Source organism: Armigeres subalbatus, chromosome 3, assembly GCF_024139115.2.
Source record: "Armigeres subalbatus isolate Guangzhou_Male chromosome 3, GZ_Asu_2, whole genome shotgun sequence".
Classification (NCBI taxonomy): Eukaryota; Metazoa; Arthropoda; class Insecta; order Diptera; family Culicidae; genus Armigeres; species Armigeres subalbatus.
In genome coordinates this window covers 163,317,101-163,336,399 of record NC_085141.1, presented here as the reverse complement: position 1 = coordinate 163,336,399, position 19,299 = coordinate 163,317,101, and the positions used below count along the sequence as shown (strand labels likewise).

General features: G+C 42.8%; 1 protein-coding gene across 7 annotated transcripts in view; it reads right to left on the bottom strand.

The window, feature by feature from the left end:
* Nucleotides 1-19,299, bottom strand: part of LOC134226619 (cell adhesion molecule DSCAM-like) — a 161,438-nt gene that overhangs the window by 56,627 nt on the left and 85,512 nt on the right. For all 7 annotated transcript variants that reach the window (XR_009983518.1, XR_009983520.1, XR_009983519.1 and 4 more), the window contains 2 exons: nucleotides 19,077-19,287; nucleotides 18,644-18,901 (listed from right to left, as the gene is read on the bottom strand). Coding sequence is in view for 1 of the 7 variants with exons in the window: in XM_062707507.1 (XP_062563491.1) it covers nucleotides 18,644-18,901; nucleotides 19,077-19,287 (469 nt within the window). In the remaining 6 variants the exon portion in view is untranslated. The remainder of the gene's footprint in view (nucleotides 1-18,643; nucleotides 18,902-19,076; nucleotides 19,288-19,299) is intronic.

Here is a 19,299-nt window from a genome sequence, read left to right as displayed (position 1 = left end):
AAAATATGGCAAAGCTGGCCCTTTCCCAAAAAACGAAAAAATATCATTTCTAGGAGCGGCTAGTTTGAACGCCCCCCACCCCTCCCAAAAAAATCTAAAAAATAAAAACCGTCCTGATTATAAAAATATAGGTTATAAGCTGTGTATTCATCACATTTTACTCGCTCAAATCGAAAATTGGCCTTTTGGTAGTTTTGGCCACTCCTTTATATGGGGCTGTCCTATTGTGGAATGGTATTGTGGAAACCTTCTCGAGCTTTGTGTGGCCAAATGTAGTACAATATCGTATACCAAGAAAAAATAGCCGATTCTATTCAATTATTCTATGGTCAGAGATACTTTGGAACGCCTCAACATAGTTACAGATCTAGGAGTTTTGTTGCATTCTGAACTATCGTTTCCCCCTTATTACGAAGATGGGATAGCTCGCGGGATAAACAACTTGGTTTTATCCTGAGGCTTGCTGATGAGTTTCATGACCCGCTGTGTTTGAAATCCCTCTATTGTGCTCTTGTACGCTTTATACTCGAGTCAGCAGTGCTTGTCTGGAGTCCTTACAACAGAATTTGGATTGACCGTCATTCCAGTTCGAGACAGCAACACGTACGGACGTGTTTTTTGCTCGCGCATTTTTTCGAAGTGTTTTTTCTCGTTCTTTCGCTGTTTACGTTTTCGCTTGTCGCGTTGGCGTTATTTTCTCCCGGACCCGTCATGGGAGACTCGGTGGCCGATTCGGTCGCTGGAAAAGTGCCTAAGCGCACTGCTCTTGGAGGCGCGGGTAACCCCTCCAAGCAGCTTTTGCAGAGCAACGTGTTCTCGCCGTTGCCGCTTGATGACGCCGGCTATCCGCCGAAAAAGAGGAAGAAGCAGCAATCGCAGCTGCCGCAGGTGCAACCGGAGCGGAAGGAGAAGTGCCCGCCCGTGTTTGTGAAGGGCGATCCGCCGGATTTACGCCCACAAATTCGCCAGCTGATCGCTAAGGGGCTGAAATGTACTTTTCGGCTCTGCAGCGAGGGCGTGAAAGTGATGCCGGCCAACAGGGACCATCATCAATCCGTCGTGGAGTTCCTCGAGGTCCACAAGTATGAGTACTACACTCATGACCACCCCGGCACGAAGCCGCTCAAGGCTTTGCTGCGAGGACTTCACGACATGAAGGAGGAAGAGCTCCAAGCAGAGCTTGAAAGTTGCGGACTGAAGCCAGTAGCCGTCCACAAGATCGCTCGTCACGACAAGGCGAGGAAATATCGCGACCAGCTTTACCTGATCCATCTGGAGCACGGCTCCACTACCTGGAAGGACCTGAAGCTGGTTGGCGTTATAAATTACACCGTCGTTGACTGGGAGCGATATCGGCCAGTGCACCGCGATGTCACGCAATGCACCAACTGCTTCAATTTCGGGCACGGCACCAGAAACTGCCGCATGAAGCCGCGCTGCAACAAGTGTGGCGAACCCCATCCGACTGACGAGTGCGACAAAATGGAGGTGGCCGATCCCAAGTGCGCCAACTGTGGCGACAAACATCGGGCCACCACAAAGGGCTGCCCAAAGCGAGCCGAGTTCCTGGAAATCCGGAAGAAGGCTTCCACCAGGACCATTCCGAAGAAGAACCGTGTTCCTGTAATCAACGAGGTGAACTTTCCAGCTATCCCGGCTCCCCGTCGTGTGATTCCAATACTTCCACCGCTACAGCCGCACAAGCGACTGGCAGCGGCAGCCGCATCGGTCCAAGCTCCAGCATCGTCGGCACCATCCACCAGCGAATGGCCCCCGCTTCCTCCTCCTGGGTTCCGTCGGCAGTCGGAGAACAAAGCCGTCCCACCGGAAGAATCTGCCCCGCTGTACACTCCGGAGCAGCTGATGCCGATCTTCGCGCAGCTCGCCACTCGACTGCGCGGCTGCAAAACCCGATTCGACCAGGTCTTCACACTTGGCATGTTCATCATTGAAAATGGCTGCTAGGGTGGGCCTGGTCAACTGGAACGCTTGCTCGCTAAAGAGCAAAACAATCGAGCTGAAGGATTTCCTTGAGGAGAAGGAAATAGACGTGGCGTTCATCACCGAAACGCACCTAAAACCGGAGGTGAACATCAACATCCCGGACTTCCGCATCGTGCGACTCGACCGGGCGACCAGGGGAGGTGGTGTGGCCATCGCTCTTCGCTACAACATCAACTGTCGTCTGCTTCCAAGCTTCCAGCTCAGTGTCATCGAGGCCATCGGTTTCGAAATCACCACTTCGGTCGGCACAATCGCGCTCATCGCGGCGTACTGTCCAACGCAAGCCAAAGCCGGCGATGGATCATCGGCTGCCCTTCGGAGGGACATCGTCAAGCTGACGCGGAGGCAAGGCCAGTATATCATTGCCGGCGACTTGAATGCCAAACATCAAGCCTGGGGCAACAGTCGCGGCAATCGAAACGGCACCATCTGGAGCAACGACATGGAGGAAGGCCACTACACGATCCTGAGCCCGGATTCCCCCACTCGGCTGAGTCGGTCCGGTGCCCACGCAACGCTCGACCTCTACGTAACAAACCTGAGTGACCACGTCTCGCAGCCGGTTGTATACCAGGAGCTCAGTTCGGATCACTATCCGGTGGTGGCGGAACTGGGCTCCTCGGTCAATCGGCACCAGCAGTTACGGCGGAACTACCACCGAGTGAACTGGCAGCGTTTCCAGCAGTGCGTCGATAACACCGTCGACTACGAGGTGCGTCCGGAGACGCCGGAAAGTATCGACCGCCAGCTGTGCGCTATCGAGGAGGCGATCACGGCGGCCCGAGAGCAACACGTACCGACGGCTCGGCAGGTAAGCAACTCCTTAAACATCGATACACTCACCAAAGATTTGATTCGATTGCGGAATGTCACTCGCAGGCAGTTTCAGCGTACTGGACTGCCTGAGCTTAAGGCACGCTGCAATCGAATCACAAAATTATCAAGGCCAGAATGGTGGACCTCAAAAATAACAACTTCTCGAATAAGATCCGCACTCTCCCAGATTATGCTAAGCCGTTCTGGAAAATGACCAAAATTCTAAAATCCAAGCCTCGGCCCATTCCACCTTTGATCCCACTAGACAATAATGGCTCTAAGGATCGCTTGATAACTCCTGCAGAGAAGGTCGCTGAAATAGGTCGTCACTTCGTCAGCTCACACAATCTTGGGCAGAACATCGTCAGTCCACACGAAGCAGCCGTCAACGAGCATGCTAACAACATCCATTTGATTCCCAACGACTTCTCGGAGGAGTTGGAGATCTCAACTGACGAATTGACGGCCTATATCAAATCGTCGAAGAACATGAAGGCCCCAGGCTTCGACAGCATCCTGAATCTCGAGCTCAAACACATGAGTGCTCCGTTCTTTGAGCACCTCTCGCTGATCTTTAATCAGTGTCTCCGGCTTAGCTACTTCCCATCGTCCTGGAAGTCAGCGAAAGTCATCCCCATCCGGAAGCCTGGGAAGGATCCTTCCTCCCCAAAAGTTATCGACCCATCAGCCTTCTCTCAGGGTTATCCAAGCTATTCGAAAAAGCTATTCATCATCGGTTACTTGAGTCTGCCGAAAATCTCAACATCTTGCTCGAGGAACAGTTTGGTTTCCGACGCGGTCGGTCAACTGTACACCAACTGACCCGAGTTACCAACGTCCTCAGACGGAACAAGTTTGTCTCGAAAACATCCGCCATGGCCTTACTCGATGTCGAGAAGGCATTTGACAATGTATGGCATGATGGCCTGGTGTACAAACTACAACGCTACAATCTTCCCAGCTACCTGGTGAAAATCATCAACAATTACCTGTCGGCAAGGACATTCCGGGTCTCAATCAGCGGAGCGAGTTCCAATGCGCACAACATCGTCGCAGGCGTTCCCCAGGGCAGTATCCTCGGGCCCCTGCTTTTCAATCTGTTCACCTCCGACATGCCAGAACCTCCAGAAGGCGGCATTCTGTCTCTGTTCGGAGATGACACATCCATCGTCTACAACGGTAGAGTGATCAGAGCGCTAGTGGCAAAACTCCAACGAGGCCTGGATGCCCTGACAGAGTACCTCACCAGCTGGAAGATCTGTATCAACGCGGCGAAGACCCAGGTCATCATTTTCCCCCACTCCAAATCCCCTAAACTTGTTCCGCCTGGGGACTGTAAAATCATCCTCAATGGCATGACTGTGGAATGGGCCAATGAGGCCGGCTACCTTGGCTTGACCCTCGACAGCAAGCTTATTTTCAGGCAACAGGTTGACAAAACGGTGACAAAGTGTAACGTCTTGTTGAAACTACTGTACCCTTTGATCAACCGCCGGTCATCATTGACCCTGAAAAATAAGCTTGCTGTCTACAAGCAAATCATCCTCCCTGTGATCGAATATGGCATGCCGGTCTGGGAGAGCTGCGCTAAAACTCACCACCTCAAACTTCAACGGGTCCAAAACAAATTCCTGAGGATGATCCTCAACACCCCTCCCAGGACAAGAACATCCGAGGTCCACCGTCTGGCCGGAATAAAAACCTTACATGAACGCTTTGGTGAGTGTAAAGAAAAGTTTAGGGTTCGTTGCGCCTTCTCGGACCAAGAAGCGATTAGGGCGCTTGTTCCAATCTAGGTTATCAAATTATTATTGTAAATATTAGTGTAAATAGTTAGTTAGGTTATCAAATTTTAAAATTAACTAATGCCTCCTCAAGGTTAACATGTAAAAATTGAACACAAAACAATTACCCTTACAAAACAAGCAAGAAAAACCAAATGAAGATGAAGGGCCAGGTGGCCAAACACTTAAACTGATACACTATTGTATGAACACAAAAAGAAAATGAAAATAAATCGAATTTAAGTCAAAAGATTGACCGTTTTGAAGCAATTCAGCGGAAATTTGTCCGCAATCCTCTTCAAGGCCTTCCCTGGAGAGACGCTACGAACCGTACGAACCAGGAGCATACTTTTGGATATCGAAGCACTAAAGAAGAGAAGGTCAAATAAATGCAAGCCGTTTTCATCGCAAAGTTCCTTACGAATGAGATTGATGCCCCTGCTTTGCTCAACGAATTGAATGTATATGTGCCAGAACGATCACTAAGACGTCGTCAGATCTTTCAATTGAGGGCAAGAAACAGTCGCTATGGACAATTTTAGCCGATAAGATTCATGATGTCGACTTTTAATCTATTCTTCGACCGCTACGACCAATGTCAATGCAGCTGATTTCAGACGCCGATTAAGCAACCAAATCCGTGAATAATATTTGCAAATAATTAGTTAGTTAGTTTTAGCGATTGGAGTACCTTGAATGTGTTTTATTTATTAACTAGACCAATCTTTGCTATTTTAATGTGTTCTAACTGTAATACTGTATGTTTAAAAAAAAATACAGCGTGTTAATGCCAATTTATGTCTTTTCCCTACCAGAGTACTTTATAGAGACAGATATAGTCAAATGAAGATAAACAAGAAAATAAATAAATAGTTCTTTCTGAATTCCACTTTCTATCAAAACGATTCCTACTATAACCTATAACCTTCCACACTAACAATTCCAAAACCTCCCATAATACCTATGAAAGGTCGTAGAGTTCTCTGCATATTTCTTAAGTAGGTGTCCGACTATCCTTCCTTCCCCTTCCTCAGCATTCGCAAGGACGTGGCCAGGACAGATATGGACTACTGGAGAGTGCATTGCTTCCATCTAAGAGATAGTGGTTAGTCCCAAATCAATATCTGTTGTAACGGATGAAAGTGATGCTACTCTCATACAATATTCCAGGATTGTACCAGCTACGAATTTGTTCGAATTGCTCAATGCTAATGTTCAGGGTTCGTAATGCTCACTCAATCTCAGGAGCACATGATTTTCCCTAACGAAAGTTTTCGGTGAGAAATCGCTTTTCGAGAAAGAAAAATAGCCTGGAGAGTGATAACAATTTTTCGCTCACTTCGATTGCCGCTTAACGTTGGTTCGCTCTTTTTCTTTCATATTCGAGTTTTTTCGTGGCATCATCAATGCAAATGGTAGTAGCTTATGTGGAACAAATAACTTAACGCTTTCATACAGATAGCGTGGTGGTGTGGCTAAAGTAAGCGCATCCCCAAGGCTATTATTGTTACTATTCGGGGTTCGAACCCCGGCGCGGCCATACAATTTTGTAATTGTTCTGCGATAATTCTCGCGAAAAGTGAGTGAGAGGTAAAAGTAATGAAACGAAAAAGGATTTTCATTCAGATTTTCGTTCATCTTCCAATGCTAATTCTAGAGAAAAGATTGATGGGTGAAAGATGATCCTCAACATAAACAACGAAACAAGATTTTCCCTTGGCCCGAAAAACGCTTGCTTTGGTCTCATTGAAACGAAAAGTCGAAACCCTGCTAATGTTTATGCTAATGCTAGGTGGTACCACTTTCCTTCGATAGGGCTAGAACCCACGACGCACAGTACGCTAGACTGGTGCTCCCAACTAAGCTACGAAGGACCTCCGTCGCCCTTCGCTAGTTAGCGGCTACTGAATGAGCCCGAGATTCCCAAATCGGACGCATAGTCGAAGCACTCATAAATTTATTTCGCAAACCAATGCTTCCACATGTGTGTAGTATACATTCACATGAGAGTGAGCGTGAGTAGCTAAATTGTCTGGCAGCTACACACATCCTTCATCAGCAAATAGATATCCTTTATCAAGTAAAGATAAAAAAGAAAAACATGATTTATTGGTTAAAGAAAATAGAGGGAAATGACGGCTTTGGCAGGTTTTGTTCTATTATTGTCAGGGGGGTTTTCTATAACTAATTATGCTCAAATTTGGGCTAAATATTCTTTGCATTAAATTAATGATTTTGTGTGTGTTACTTCTACGTGAAGTTAAACGATTTACAATGATATGGAAATGCTAATATCGTCTTCCAAACTTAGACGTACATGTTCATGATAGAATTAGAGGCGAAAGTATAGAATTGATAGTTCCATTAGGATACGGCAGGCATAAAGAATGTTTTTATAGAAGTCAATTTGAAAGCGAGCGGAGGGCAATATTTGTGATGGCACATATCACACGACCTTCCTTCTGTAAAGCTCCCGTATGAAGGGGGAGGGAAGAATATCAGTGTGGAAGCAGAGCCTAAATACTCATCCTACTTGGTTGACATGTGTACAAAAATACATTTGAGAGAGTTAGTTCTGAAAATGTATTGCGAGAGATCGGCTGGTACCTGGTGCTGGGAATTTGGTTTCATCAGTACCCGCTAAGCTGCGGTGGACGACGGAGGTCCTTCGTAGCTTAGTAGGGAAAGCACCTGTCGAGTCAAGTACGAGACACTGAAGACGACCACACAGTTGTGGTCGAAATACGTATCTGCAAAGATATCGAAAATTAACTGGTGGAATTAAATGGAGAGTACTTAATTCGTCTTAGACGGTTGAATACATTCCACTAAAAGAGTTTTCTATATTTTTCTGAAATAATATATTTATTGATAGTTACTGCACTTTCGGTGACTTGTCTGAAGCCAATTGCCTTCTTGCCAACAGAATCTCCACACTCGCTAAACATAAGTTTTTGTTGTCATTCCTTACACATCTAATTTGGTTGATTTATAGCTAGGGTTGCGTATTATGCAATGAGGTGCGAAATGTAACAATAACAGTCGAACTTTATTACCATTCTGCTTTCAATGCACTGCTGTATGAAGGGCAAAACACGGAGGCGGTAAACCCGTAAGCAGAGACACTTACGCTAAGCCCGCGGGATAGAGATAATGTCTTTTCAACAGTGTAATCCAACAGACTAATAAATAGATTTGCAATCCTTTTTGACCTTTTCGAGGGGTGGCTTTTTTGAGGAAGGGCGCGTCAAATCCATTACAACTGTGGGGAAGTGTACCTATCTATATAGGTAGAAATTTTTAATTCCAATTCCAAAAAGATGTTTTTAAGGAATTCCTGATGGAATTGTCAAAATCAATCTCAGAAGATTTTTTTTATTTAAAGAAGAATTTCTTAAGATATTTCCTTAAGATAGGTCCTAAGAAGTACCGAAGCAACTCCTGAGGAAAATTTCAAGGAAAAAGCTGGTTTCCTTTGTGGACGTTTTTTGAAGGAATTCCTGGAGAAATATACTAGGTATACTAGAGAAGGAGAAGGTATACTAGAATGAGTTTCTTGATGCCTTATTGAATTAATTCCTGAATATATTTTCAAGGGAATTATTTAAGGTATTTACGAAAAAATCTGTAGAGATTTACGAAGGAACTCCTGCTGTAAATTCCCAAGGAATTCTTGAGAATATCCGAATATTCGCAATCTCGATATTTTTGGAGTTTTTCTTGGCATGTACACCCACACATGTACACACGGTTGGTATTTTTTAATTTCTCGGTTTACCTGCTTTTTTCACAGCTTTTCAAAAACCACCTGAATTTTCTTTGATTTTTTGTAGATTTTTGGGGTTAACTCATAGTTTTATTAACGCTTAAGGTCATAATCGACAAAAACCCACACATGTACAAAAAGAACTTGATTATAGAGTCCAAACTGAGTTTGTTTTCGAAGAAATTCTTGGAGAAATTTCTATTTAAATTCCAATAGCTATTTGTTTGGAAGATCTACTAAAAAATCCTTCATTTAAAATTCTGTTTGAAAATCTTTTCAGGTTCTCTTTTGTTTTTGGTACAATAGAGTCGAAAGCTCCTCCAGGAATTTCTTTGAAAATCTCTTTAGAAAAGCCACAGGAATTAATTTGGACATTCATCCAGGGATTCCTTCAGAAAAGCTTCCGGAAAGGCCTTTTATTTTTTTCAGAAACTCCTTTAGACCTTTCTCCAGGAAGTCCTTAGATAATTCCTTCAGTTAACTATACAAAATTTCTGCAAGAATAGCTCTGGAAAGTATTATAATATGGAAGAATTTTTAAAGGAATTTTCGAAGAAACTCCTGAGGGAATTTATTTTCAATTAAAAAAAAACACGTAAACAACGATTTAAAAAATGAAGGAATTTACAAACAAATTTTCGAAGATTTTCCAAAAGAACTTCTCAGAGGAATTTTGAAAGATTTTTTTTAGAGATCTACAGGAATTTTTGGAAGAGTTGCCGAAGGAATTCCTATAGGAAATTTGGAAAGAATTCCTGGAGAAAGCTCTAAATAAATTCCAGAGATAAATTTTTAGAGAATACCAAAAATATATTCCTAGAGTTTCAGAAGAAATTGTTGAGAAATTACTGGAAGAATTTTTAATAGAAATTCCAAAAACAAATTCCTGAAGGAAATTCTAATAAACAAAGGTTTTCTCCAAAAAGGATTTCCGAATGTATTCCTATTACAATGTCCGTAGGAATTCCTAAAGAAGCTCTTGGAGAGTTTTCCATGGGAATTTTCTAAGGAATTCTTAAAGGAATTTTCAAAGGAACTTCTAAAGAAATTCCCAAAAGACTTCGTAAAGGAATTTCTGAAGATTTCTGAGACAAGTCTCCTAAATAAAGACAAAAAAAAAGATTTCTGCGAAAATTCTTTTGAACGAAAATTCTTTTGTCGGAACGAATTTCCGGAGAAATACCCAAATAAATTTTCAAGGGAATTCTTAGAGGAAGTTCTTTCTGAGGAATATCTTGAGGAATTTCCAAACGAATTTCTGGATTTATATATTAATTAATTTTCAATAAACTTATATGCTGTGATGCGGCAATGTCCTATAGTGGAGGATGTGATGTAAGCTTTTGTTGTGGAGATATTGCGGATCTTTTCAAAATTTTTCATTTTGCGGATTCCGCAAAGTTCTTCCGCAGCTGTCAAAGTTCTACCGCCAGCCTGCAAATCTTCAAAACACTGAATCAAAAACATGGTAATTGGTGTTTTTATCGTAGAATGCCATGCCAAATAGCAAGGAAAAATTTGAAGTGACAGCTGCGGTAGTTTGAAAATTGAACCGGAAAAAGGAAAGTTTTCTCTGGAACAGCAATACAAGCTACACCTATTAGGATGTTCACCCCATTAGTCTGATTAGCTACAGTCTAATTGTAAAAAAATAATAAAAAGCATCATATGGCTTGCTGCGTGAAATTTTTTTATCAGCTCTTTATTCTTCACGCCGATTCACGCCGCCGCCGCCAAATTGAAGGACTAAATCAAGATGAATACACCACTAGGTGTTCCAATCTGCCAAATTCACGATTCAGCCATCTTGGATTTTAGTATGGGAGAGCCAGTCGGTTTGTTTTTGCTTTGCACTGAAAATGAATTTTTCATCCCCGCCTTCTTCTCTTCCACAAACTTGGCAGATTGGAGCACCTACTACTGTATTCATCTTGGACTAAATCGTGTTGGTTCAAACTAGACATAATGAGATCCACAGATTCTACATGTTTCTGGATAAGCATCAAGTCGATCCTACGATCAGGTGGTAGATAAAGAACACCAATGCTGACGAAACGATTGCTGATTTTCAGCCTCACCCACAACTGCTCCAGTTAATCGCTCACGGGAGTGGGATCAACAGAAAAGCAATATCTTGAGGAAACCGCAATCAGTACTCCTCCGCCACGCGTCTTTCGACTATTTCTGACGTTACGTTCTGTTCTAAAACGGCGTATGAATTGTCGAACAATTGAGTTGAGAGGATACTATCATCAAGTAAAGTTTCAGTAAGCACGATTAAATCGTAATTTAAATCATCTGCGGCTATGAAAAACGTATCAATACAAAGTAGGAAAGGGATGAGCCAGGAATCGAACCCATGGCCTCTTGCTTGTAAGGCAGAAGCGGTAGCCACTAGATCACCAAGCTCATTTCGAAGCAAAGTGGTACCACTTATACATTTTTCAGATCAAGTTCTTCCACATAATGTACATATTCACATCGAAGTTTTTCAGAACATTCATTTAAGATTTTTTATTGGTTCTTTGAAACATTTTAACATTTAAGTTTAGTTAACTATAATTGCCATGAGAGGCGCTGACTTTTTTTAATTTGATAACCTAACTTCTATTTACACTACAGTGCAAGCACACGGAGTGCAAGCAACGGACCCTAAACTTTTCTTTACTCCCACCCAAGCGTTCTTCGAGAGTTTTAAACACGGCCATACGGTGGACCTCAAAAATTCTTGTCCTGGGAGTAGTATTTAGGATCATCCTCAGGGACTTGCATTGAGCTCGTTGGTGTTTCAGATGATGAGTTTTTGCGCTACTCTCGCAGACCAAAATGCCGTATTCGATCACGGGGAGGATTTGGTGGAACATTATTAGGGGATTTAGAGTGGGAAAAAATGATGACCTGGGTCTTCGCCGCGTTGATATAGATCTTCCAGCTGGTGAGGTACTCTGTCACGACATTCAGGCCCCGTTGGAATTTTGCCACTAGCGCTCTGATCACACTACCTTAGTAGACGATGGAGGTGTCATCCGCCTTCTGGAACTCGCTCCGTTGATTAAGACCCGGAATGTCCTTGCTGACATGTAATCGTTCTAGACCAACATTTGAAAAGGGCGTAACAGCCAAAATTTATTCCATCTGATTCTTCATCTACATATATAGCTATATATGTAGACAAAGAATCAGATGGAATAAAACGCTGAAATGCAGTCTGATGATCAGTTTGTGGAAGAAAATCAGAAGATCATGAATTTTCAGTGCAAGATTCTCAGAAATTCGTTCCGAAATTTCTTCAAAAGAATTTTCTCAGAAATCACTTTAGGGATTGCTTCAGAAATTCCTTTACGCAGTCTTTTGGGAATTTCTTTAGAAGTTCCTTTGAAAATTCCTTTAAGAATTCCTTAGAAAATTCCCAGGGAAAACTCTTCAAAAGCTTCTATAGGAATTCCTACGGACACTGCTATAGGAATACATTCGGAGATCATTTTTGGAGAAAACCTTTGTTTATTAGAATTTCCTTCAGGAATTTGTTTTTGGAATTTCTATTAAAAATTCTTCCAGTAATTCCTCAACAATTTCTTCTGAAACTCTAGGAAGATATTTTTGGTATTCTCTAAAAATTTCCCTCTGGAATTTATTTAGAACTTTCTCCAGGAATTCTTTCCAAATTTCCTATAGGAATTCCTTCGGACAAAAACTCCTGTAGATCTCCAAAAAAATCTTTTAAAATTCCTCTAAGAAGTTCTTTTGGAAAATCTTCGGAAATTGTGTTTGCAAATTCCTTCATTTTTTTGAAAAAAACGTTGTTTACTTGTTTTTTTAATTGAAAATAAATTCCCTCAGGAGTTTCTTCGAAAATTCCTTTTCCTCAAAGAAATTCCTGGAGGAGCTTTCGACTCTATTCTTGAAGGAATAACCAAAAGAGAACCTTAAAAGATTTTCAAACAGAATTTTAAATGAAGGATTTTTTAGTAGATCTTCCAAACAAATAGCTATTGGAATTTAAATAGATTTTTTTTTTACACGTTTGGGTTTTTGTCGATTATGACCTTAAGCGTTAATGAAACTATGAGTTAACCCCAAAAAATTGCAAAAAATCGAAGTAAATTCAGGTGGTTTTTAAAAAGCTGTGAAAAAAGCAGGTAAACCGGGAAATTAAAAATTACCAACCGTGTAAAAAAATATTGGGTGTACATGCCAAGAAAAACAAAATATCGAGATTGCGAATATTCGGATATTCTCAAGAATTCCTTGGGAATTTACAGCAGGAGTTCCTTCGAAATTTTTTACAGATTTTTTCGTAAATACCTTAAATAACTACCTACCTTGAAAATATATTCAGGAATTAATTCAGTAAGGCATCAAGAAACTCATTCTAGTATACCTTCTCCTTCTCTAGTATACCTAGTATATTTCTCCAGGAATTCCTTCAAAACACGTCCACAAAGGAAACCAGCTTTTTCTTTGAAATTTCCCTCAGGAGTTGCTTCGGAACTTCTCAGGACCTATCTTAAGGAAATATCTTAAGAAATTCTTCTTTGAATTGAAAAAATCTTCTGAGATTGATTTTGACAATTCCATCAGGAAATCCTTAAAAAAATATTTTTGGAATTGAAAAAAAAATTTCTACCTATATAGATAGGTACACTTCCCCACAGTTGTAATGGATTTGACGCGCCCTTCCTCAAAGAAGCCACCCCTCGAAAGGTCAAAAAGGATTGCATATCTATTTATTAGTCTGTTGGATTACACTGTTGAAAAGACATTCTCTCTATCCCGCGGGCTTAGCGTAAGTGTCTCTGCTTACGGGTTTACCGCCTCCGTGTTTTGCCCTTCATACAGCAGTGCATTGAAAGCAGAATGGTAATAAAATTCGACTGTTATTGTTACATTTCGCACCTCATTGCATAATACGCAACCCTAGCTATAAATCAACCAAATTAGATGTGTAAGGAATGACAACAAAAACTTATGTTTAGCGAGTGTGGAGGTTCTGTTGGCAAGAAGGCAATTGGCTTCAGACAAGTCACCGAAAGTGCGAGTTATACTTTTTTTCTAATTATGTAAATAACTATCAATAAATATATTATTTCAGATAAATATAGAAAACTCTTTTAGTGGAATGTATTCAACCGTCTAAGACGAATTAAGTACTCTCCATTTAATTCCACCAGTTAATTTTCGATATCTTTGCAGATACGTATTTCGACCACAACTGTGTGGTCGTCTTCAGTGTCTCGTACTTGACTCGACAGGTGCTTTCCCTACTAAGCTACGAAGGACCTCCGTCGTCCACCGCAGCTTAGCGGGTACTGATGAAACCAAATTCCCAGCACCAGGTACCAGCCGATCTCTCGCAATACATTTTCAGAACTAACTCTTTCAAATGTATTTTTGTACACATGTCAACCAAGTAGGATGAGTATTTAGTATTGTCCGGCTCTGCTTCCACACTGATATTCTTCCCTCCCCCTTCATACCACTTTGGAGCGGCTCCATACAAGTAGGTGGCCGAAAATATTTTCATTTCATTTCTGCAATATTTCACACTTATATCGTAGATTATTGTCTAAAAGATGTGAAATACTTGTTTTGCAGGTCGTTTTTACTTCTAAGGTCTCCAAACTCCCTGGAATACAGACCTTTGATCTCTATGGAATATATCCCTTTTATCTACGAATGTCTCATGTACACAGCAGTCTATAGATGTGTATTTTATTGCAGCGCAGACCTGTAGAGTTCAAACTAGAAAATTGTATACTGTTTTTATGTGAATTGAGTTGTACAGATGAAAAAGAATCAGAAGGAAACAATTTTGGCTGTTACGCCCTTTTCAGATGTTGGTCTAGCGTTGATGATTTTCACGTAGTAGCTTGTACACCAGGTCATCATGCCATACATTGTCGAATGCCTTCTCCACATCGAGTAAGGCCATGGCGGAGGTTTTTGAGAGAGACTTGTTCCGTCATAGGACGTTGGTAGCTCGGGACAGTTGGTGAACGGTTTATCGACCGCGTCGAAAGCAAACTGTTCCTCGAGCAAGTTGTTGAGATTATCGGCAGACTCAAGTATTTATTTAATTATTACCAGACTAAGTAATGGCCTATGCAGTGCATAGAAGTCTTCTCAATTCAGCACGGTCCATGGCTGCACGTCACCAACCACGCAGTCTGCGGAGGGTCCGCAAATCGTCCTCCACCTGATCAACCTTACTCGCTGTGCTCCTCGCCTTCTTGTTCCCGTCGGATCATTGTCGAGAACCATTTTCACTGGATTACTGTCCGACATTCTGGCTACGTGCCCGGCCCACCACAGTCTTCGGATTTCCGCGGTTTGAACGATGGATGGTTCTCCCAACAGCTGATGCAACTCATGGCTCATTCGCCTCCTCCACGTACCGTCCGCCATTTGCACCCCGCCATAGATGGTACGCAGTACCTTCCTTTCGAAAACTCCCAGTGCGCATTGGTCCTACAAGAGCATCGTCCAGGTCTCGTGTCCGTAGAGAACTACCGGTCTAATAAGCGTTTTGTAGATAGTCCGTTTGGTACGGCGGCGAACTTTATTTGATCGGAGCGTTTGGTGGAATCCAAAGTACTGCTGAGACGGAGACCCTGGGGCCGTCAATTCGCCAGCTGAAAATTCCAACTCCTCGGCGTCGTTGGGAGTCAGAAGGATGTTGATGACATGCTCGTTAACGGCTGCTTCGTGTGGACTGACGATGTTCTATCCAAGATTGTGAGAAGTGACGACCTATTTCGGTAGCCTTTTCAGCAGGAGTTATCAAGCGATCCTTAGAGCCATTGATATCTAATGGCGGAATCAAAACTGGAATGGGCCAAGGCTTAGTCTTTGGAATTTTGTTATTTTCCATAACGGCTTAGTAGAGTCGGAGAGTTCTTATTGGAAAAATTCACTATTTCTGGGGTCCACCATTTTGGCCTAGATAATTTTGGTCATGTGATTGCACCGCATCTTAAGCGCAGGAAGCCGAGTATGTTGGTACTGCCTGTGAGTGACATTTCGCAGACGGGTTAGGGTGTTGCTTACCTGACTGGCTTTTATTACATGCTGCTCGCGGGCTAGGAACAGTGCCTTCTGAATGGCGTGCTGCTGCTAGTCGACGTCTTCGAAAAAAAAAAGCAGGCGGCAGGCGATGTTTCTCCGCAAGGCGATTGCCTCCCCTTTGGAGCTTATTCGATTGAACCTCACCAACCTAGAACCCGGAATTGTTACACTTACCTCGGGCTTCAGGTGGGTTTCGGTGATGAAAGCCTTCTCCTGATTTTTGCTTCTCCTGGAAATTGCTGAGCTCAACGATGTTGTTCCTGAGCGAGCAAGCGTTCCAGTTTACCAAGCCCAGCCTAGAAGCCATTTTCAATGACGAAAAGGCCCACAGTGTAGATTTAGTCGAACTGGGATTTGTAGCTTCGAAGCCGAGTGGCAAGTTGGCTGAATATTGGAGCTGGCTGCTCCGGGGTGTAAAGCGGAGCGGAATCCTCCCTGGGTAGATGATGCTTATCTTGCTGCTGGCGGAATCATAAGGGATGGAGTCGGCGGTGCTGGAGCTTAAACCGACGCAGCTGCTGCTGCTGCCAGTTGCTTGTGCGGTTGTAATCGTGGGAGGATTGCCATCCAATTGCGCTGCTGTTGTTAGAGCTTACGTCCTGTGCGTCGGATAGTCGGAAGGTCGCTGTAAGAGGTAGAGTCATGGCTTGCTATGCACTGATCGCCTATCGTTGAATGACTGGGCATTAGGGTGGTTCAAAAAATTGATTTTGCTCCACAGCGCTTATCTGATCCTTTATCATGTTCTGAGTGTCCTCTGAAAATTTGAGCTCATTTGGATTAAAACTGATTTAGCACAAGCCGTTTCAAGTTTGCATGCAAATTAGTATGGGGAAATTTATTTTTTCATTATACTGATAATGACGCTTCCTCATTAAGCGCAGGTTAAAAGAAAACCTACATAGCTAAAAGTAATACTTAAGAGCTTTCACTAAGCGTACCAGTGCACTGGTCGATATCGCTCCCAGTCAACCGTAGGGATGAATGACCGCCTGAGTTAATATCCCTCAAAAACAAACCATCATCATCAGCTCCCAGTCAACGACGGTGTAATTTATAACGCCGACCAGCTTCAGATTCTTTCAGAGGGTGGAGTTGTGCTCCAGATGGATCAGGTAATGTCAGCCACTGGCTTCTGGCCGCAAATTTCGAGCTTTTCTTGAAGATCCTCCTCTTTCATGTCGTGGAGCCCTCACAAGCCTTAAGCGGCTTCGTTGTGGTCATGAGTGTAGTACTCATACTTGTGGACCTCTAGAAACTCCAAGACGGATTGATGATGGTTTGCCGGCATCACTTTCACGTCTTCGCTGCAGAGCCGGAAGGTACAATTCAATCCCTTGGCGATCAGCTGGCGAATTTGTGGCACTTCTTCTGCCGCTCTGGCAGCTTCTGCGGCAGCTACGATTGCTGCTTCTTATGTTTTTTCGGCGGATTGTCGGCTTCGTCCATTGGCAACGACAAATATACGATGCTCTGCACAAGCTGCTTGGAGGGGTTACCCGCGCATCTAAGAGCTGTGCGCTTCGGCACCTTTCCTGCGACCGAAGTCTCGGCAGAAAATAACGCCAACGCGGCGAAAAGAAAACATTTGTTTGGTTAATGTAAAGGAAGAGCCAAAAAGGGGTTAACAATGGCATTCATTTCAAAAAGCCGGAGCTTCGGTAAGCGTTGCTCTGTAGTAATATAATAAACTGGTGCTTCTTTATTCCTGCAAAAAAGGCATACAAAATGAACAAAAATTTCACAATTCACTTTACCTTAACTGTGATAGAAAGCAGTCCGCCGTGGACCAAAAATTGACTCGCTTCAGAGTCATTTGATGCAGCGGCTAATGGCAATACATTTGTTTCTTTAGAAGTTTAGTATTAGTAAATAAATGGACATGATTAGTCGTTTCAGAACATATTATCGATGATCTTACTGCTTGTTATTTTGGAACATTTGAATTTTTTTGTTTTCTTGTGATTTCCTTTGAAATTTCGGCTTAAAATGAACCACCGAGATGTGAAGAAGAGGTTTAGTAAATTTCCCAATAGTGACTAAACACCGGAGTAATTCACCTGAGAGTTGTTTATCATATTCTCAACTATTAAATCAGTTGAGATGGTAGGCACGAAAAAACGCATTAAAAATCTGTTTCCAACTATTAAATATTGTCGGCGTAGCACCAACTTAGAATTCGGAAGTCCGGACTTCCGAACCGAACTTTCTTCCGAAGTTTTATCTGTCAAACTAATGGATGCGTTGTTTAGCGCATCTTCAGAGGAATCCAGCGCACTACTTCCGATGTTGGGAAAGTTGCCTGTATCTGGAGAAAAATCCAACTTCGGTATACATTTATTCCGGATACACAATATAGGAAGCTCCGATCAATACCAAGCAAAGTCATCACCGATTTCTTTCATATCCAGTTTTCCGCGAGCGGTAAAGGTCGCCGGCTTGGCTATGGGCAAGTCTGTGGAAGACAACTGCCCTCATCGTTGCAAGCATTTTCACCAATGTGGTAAATATTAAGACGTGAGTCCACTTCATCAGAAATTTCTTATTTATCGCATTGGTTAGAATGCTTGGAATGGTGAGTACAGTTGATCTACACAAAAGTCAAATCAGAGACTTGCCCACCGGCAAGCTGGTGGCCATTACCTCTCGTGGAAAACTGGATAGCTTTTTGCTTTTATTGTATACTAAGTATATGGAAAGGTTATAAGGACCGCTCTTCAAAACCGAACTTTTGGTAGAAGGCTCGGAGACGCATAGTAATATATCTCAGGTAATATATGCCAATCATCTGAATTGATAGGTCGATTAATATGTTTTTAAATGGATATAGTTTATTCAGCACAAAAAACTTAAAGTATCTTTTTGTGTTTTCGGGAATTTTAAAAGAGAGCTGTATTTGACAGCTTTACTTTCTGCAATATTCGTTATTTGTTTGAAGACCAGCAGTACAATAAAACAAAATTGTAATGAAATCTTGCTGTTTTGTTTTTTCAAGCGAACAATTTCCACTAAGAAGGTTTGCACTAAACCTTCAACGTCCAAATTGCAAAGACATGCACTATACTTCCTGTAACCGCATATTTGTCCTATCTTTGTTGGGTTTTCTATTCATATGCGATAGATATTCGATTATAGCCAGTATACCAAGCACACATGTAGGATGCACCACACCGGTCGAGTTCCATAGCATCCCGTTTGATGTACTTACCGGAATTACTGGGTGAGCAAGTGTAGTTCCCGGAGTCCGATGGGGAGGCACGGGCAATGACCAACCGGCTCGTTCGAGTTTGCTGCTCGGTCAGCACGCTTATGCCGCCCCGTTGCGAATAATTGATGACTCGGCCGCCCTTATACCAGTAGATGAAGGAAGGCGGCTGGGGCGACTGCAGGGCAACGCAGGTCAAATTAATGTCACTACCACTCTTTACGAACAATTCCGCATTCCCTAGAATCTTCGCTTTCGATACTGTGGAGCAAAAGAACGAGAGAAGAACCAAAGAGGTCTTTAATTAGTATTAAACTTCATCTTGATTATCAATTTTAGAACAAGCGAAAGTCGGGAAACGTCGCTCGAGCAGAAGCCGACTCCATTTGAGCAATTAACTACGGGAAATGGGACATGAAATTAATTAGCTACTCACCAACTACGTTTAAGCGAAAGGCTTGACTAATTTTCGGCTCAGTCGATACTTGGCACTCGTAGACGCCGGAGTCCCGTGCCTGGGGAGACGTTATCCGTAACGTCCACTCGTCACTGCCTTCGGTATGGAGCGACTGGAAGCGCTGGTCGTTGGTGTACGTCAGTATGCCAACGGTTAGGATATGTAGATCTCGTTTCCGTATCCAGGATACCTGCCCGATGGA